Genomic DNA, 4101 nt, shown 5'->3' with positions numbered 1-4101 from the left:
GGATGAGGAGACAGCTAGGGAGGATGAGGAGACTGCTAGGGAGGATGAGGAGCCTGCTGGGGAAGATGAGGAGACTGCTAGGGAGGATGAGGAAACTGCTAGGGATGATGAGGACACTGCTAGGGAGCGTGAGGAGACTGCTAGTGAGCGTGAGGAGACTTCTAGGGAGGATGAGGAGACTGCTAGGGAGGATGAGGTGACTTCTAGATAGAATGAGGAGTGCCAGGGAGGATGAGGAGACTGCTAGGGAGGATGAGGACACTGCTAGGGAGTGTGAGGAGACTGCTAGGGAGCGTGAGGAGACTACTAGGGAGGATGAGGAGACTGTTAGGGAGCTTGGGGAGGCTGCTAGGGAGGATGAGGAAACTGCTAGGGAGCGTGAGGAGACTGCTAGGGAGCGTGAGGAGACTGGTAGGGAGCGTGAGGAAACTGCTGGTAGGATGAGGAGACTGTTAGGGAGCTTGAGGAGGCTGCTAGGGAGGATGAGGAGACTGCAAGGGAGCATGAGGAAACTGCTAATGAGCTTGAGGAGACTGATAGGGAAGATGAGGAGCCTGTTAGAGAGCGTGAGGAGACTGCTAGGGGGGATGAAGAGACTGCTAGTGAGTGTGAGGAGACTGCTAGGGAGGATGAGGACACTTCTAGGGAGCGTGAAGAGACTGCTGCGGAAGATGAGGACACTACACAGGAGCGTGAGGAGACTGCTAGTGAGCGCCAGGACACTGCTAGGGAGGATGAGGAGACAGCTAGGGAGGATGAGGAGACTGCTAGAGAGGATGAGGAGCCTGCTAGGGAAGATGAGGAGACTGCTAGGGAGGATGAGGAAACTGCTAGGGATGATGAGGACACTGCTAGGGAGCGTGAGGAGACTGCTAGTGAGTATGAGGAGACTGTTAGGGAGCGTGAGGAGACTGCTAGTGAGTTTGAGGAGACTGCTTGGGAGGATGAGGAGCCAGCTAGGGAGCGTGAAGAGACTGCTGCGGAGGATGAGGACACTACACGGGAGCGTGAGGAGACTGCTAATGAGCGCCAGGAGACTGCTAGTGAGCGGCAGGACACTGCTAGGGAGGATGAGGAGACAGCTAGGGAGGATGAGGAGACTGCTAGGGAGGATGAGGAGCCTGCTAGGGAAGATGAGGAGACTGCTAGGGAGGATGAGGACACTGCTAGGGATGATGAGGAGACTGCTAGTGAGCGTGAGGAGACTGCTAGGGAGTTTGAGGAGACTGTTAGGGAGCGTGAGGAGACTGCTAGTGAGTTTGAGGAGACTGCTTGGGAGGATGAGGAGCCTGCTAGGGAGCGTGAAGAGACTGCTGCGGTGGATGAGGACACTACACGGGAGCGTGCGGAGACTGCTAATGAGCGCCAGGAGACTGCTAGGGAGGATGAGGAGACAGCTAGGGAGGATAAGGAGGCTGCTAGGGAGGATGAGGAGCCTGCTAGGGAAGATGAGGAGACTGCTAGGGAGGATGAGGAAACTGCTAGGGATGATGAGGACACTGCTAGGGAGCGTGAGGAGACTGCTAGTGAGCGTGAGGAGACTTCTAAGGAGGATGAGGAGACTGCTAGGAAGGATGAGGTGACTGCTGGGGAGCATGAGGAGACTGCTAGGGAGCGTGAGGAGGCTGTTAGGGAGTATGAGGAGACTGTTAGGGAGCGTGAGGAGACTGCTAGTGAGTTTGAGGAGACTACTTGGGAGGATGAGGAGCCTGCAATGGAGGATGAGGATACTGCTAGGGGGCGTGAGGAGACTGCTAGTGAGCGTGAGGAGACTTCTAGGGAGGATGAGGAGACTGCTAGGGAGGATGAGGACACTGCTAGGGAGCATGAGGAGACTGCTTATGAGCGTGAGGAGACTGCTAGGGAGGATGAGGAGACTGCTATGTAGGATGAGGAGACTGCTAGGGAGCGTGAGGAGACTGCCAGGGAGAATGAGGAGGCTGCTAGGGAGAATGAGGAGGCTGCTGGGGAGGATGAGGAGACTGCTAGGATGGATGAGGAGACTTCTAGGGAGGATTAGGAGATTGCTAAGGTGGGTGAGGAGAATGTTAGGGTGGATGAGACTTCTAGGGAGGATGAGGAGACTGCTAGGCAGGGTGAGGAGACTGCTAGTGAGCGTGAGGAGACTTCTAGGGAGGATGAGGAGACTGCTAGGGAGCGTGAGGAGAGTGCTAGGGAGATTGAGGAGACTGGTTGGGAGAATGAGGAGCCTGCTAGGGAGGATGAGGAGACTGCTAGGGAACGTGAGGAGACTGCTAGGGAGGATGAGGAGACTGCTATTGAGCGAGAGGAAACTGACATGAGGATGAGGAGACTGTTAGGGAGGATGAGGAGACTGCTAGTGAGCGTGAGGAGACTGCTAGTGAGCGTGAGGAGACTGCTAGTGAGCGTGAGGAGACTGCTAGTGAGCGTGAGGAGACTGCTAGTGAGCGTGAGAAGATTTTTTGTGGCGACACATATTAACCTGTTGTCATGACCCTAATACATGCAAACTTATGTGGGCTTTATGCCATGTTGGTGTGTGATGATGTGTGTGTGTGTGTGTGTGTGTGTGTGTGTGTGTGTGTGTGTGTGTGTGTGTGTGTGTGTGTGTGTGTGTGTGTGTGTGTGTGTGTGTGTGTGTATGTATGTGTGCGTGCGTGCTTGTGTGTGTGCTAATTTGTGTGTGTGTGTGGTCAAGTCTCCTCAGTGAACCGAAGCCACTCTTGTGAGTAACCGGCCATTTGGGAAACACATCTTGATGAGACGTGTGAGCAGTAGGCTGATCCCATTTCAGAATATAATGATGAGTGGAGACATGTGAGCAGTAGGCTGATCCCATTTCAGAATATAATGATGAGTGGAGACATGTGAGCAGTAGGCTGATCCCATTTCAGAATATAATGATGAGTGGAGACATGTGAGCAGTAGGCTGATCCCATTTCAGAATATAATGATGAGTGGAGACATGTGAGCAGTAGGCTGATCCCATTTCAGAATATAATGATGATTGGAGACATGTGAGCTGTAGGCTGATCCCATTTCAGAATATAATGATGAGTGGAGACATGTGAGCAGTAGGCTGATCCCATGTCAGAATATAATGATGAGTGGAGACATGTGAGCAGTAGGCTGATCCCACTTCAGAATATAATGATGAGTGGAGACATGTGAGCAGTAGGCTGATCCCATTTCAGAATATAATGATGAGTGGAGACATGTGAGCAGTAGGCTGATCCCATTTCAGAGTATAATGATGAGTGGAGACATGTGAGCAGTAGGCTGATCCCACTTCAGAATATAATGATGAGTGGAGACATGTGAGCAGTAGGCTGATCCCACTTCAGAATATAATGATGAGTGGAGACATGTGAGCAGTAGGCTGATCCCATTTCAGAATATAATGATGAGTGGAGACATGTGAGCAGTAGGCTGATCCCATTTCAGAATATAATGATGAGTGGAGACATGTGAGCAGTAGGCTGATCCCATTTCAGAATATAATGATGAGTGGAGACATGTGAGCAGTAGGCTGATCCCATTTCAGAATATAATGATGAGTGGAGACATGTGAGCTGTAGGCTGATCCCATTTCAGAATATAATGATGAGTGGAGACATGTGAGCTGGCCAGGAGATGGAGCCAGTGTTACAGGGATGGAAAGACAAGGCCAGAGCACCAGTATAAAGGTTCCTGTGTGAAGATACTATGACTTCATCTACAGGCTACAACTAGGTAGTGCATCAGGCCTGTCTACTGTGGACCACTGTTATAGACTAGGCTCAACTTATAGACCAGACTCTGTTTACTATTGGCTTGTCAGTCATCAGCTTGGCAAGACTGCCAAGACCTTAAAATCCAAATGGCTAAACACACAAAAGCAAATCAGACTACCATTTTTTTTTCACAGTTGTTGAAATATGGTAATTTTGTCCATGTTTTACTATAGATAACAATATACAATGGCCGGTGGACCCACATTAAATATAAACATCATTTTCAAAAACATATTTACATGTGAGAGTTTTTTTTATTGCTTCTCTCTGACGTGGTCTACCATTCAACCCATTCAGCTCTGTCTACAGATGTCTCGCGTGTGGCTCTCTCCTGCCTAGTAACAGT

The 4101-nt window shown here is 50.6% G+C and overlaps 1 protein-coding gene across 1 annotated transcript; it reads left to right on the top strand.

Moving 5' to 3' along the window:
* Positions 1 to 212: 212 nt before the first annotated feature.
* On the top strand, positions 213 to 2431 carry LOC139401902 (golgin subfamily A member 6-like protein 22; the record flags this gene model as incomplete). The annotated part of the gene is made up of 3 exons (XM_071145908.1): positions 213 to 326; positions 440 to 1884; positions 2071 to 2431. Coding segments are annotated over exons 1-3 (1920 nt in total), but the record flags the coding sequence as incomplete, so codon positions are not given.
* Between the last annotated feature and the right edge of the window lie 1670 nt (positions 2432 to 4101).

The sequence above is a fragment of the Oncorhynchus clarkii genome, unplaced genomic scaffold (genome assembly GCF_045791955.1).
Source record: "Oncorhynchus clarkii lewisi isolate Uvic-CL-2024 unplaced genomic scaffold, UVic_Ocla_1.0 unplaced_contig_655_pilon_pilon, whole genome shotgun sequence".
Classification (NCBI taxonomy): domain Eukaryota; kingdom Metazoa; phylum Chordata; class Actinopteri; order Salmoniformes; family Salmonidae; genus Oncorhynchus; species Oncorhynchus clarkii.
The sequence above is the reverse complement of the archived record's forward strand: the minus strand, read 5'-3'. Positions and strand labels throughout refer to the sequence as shown.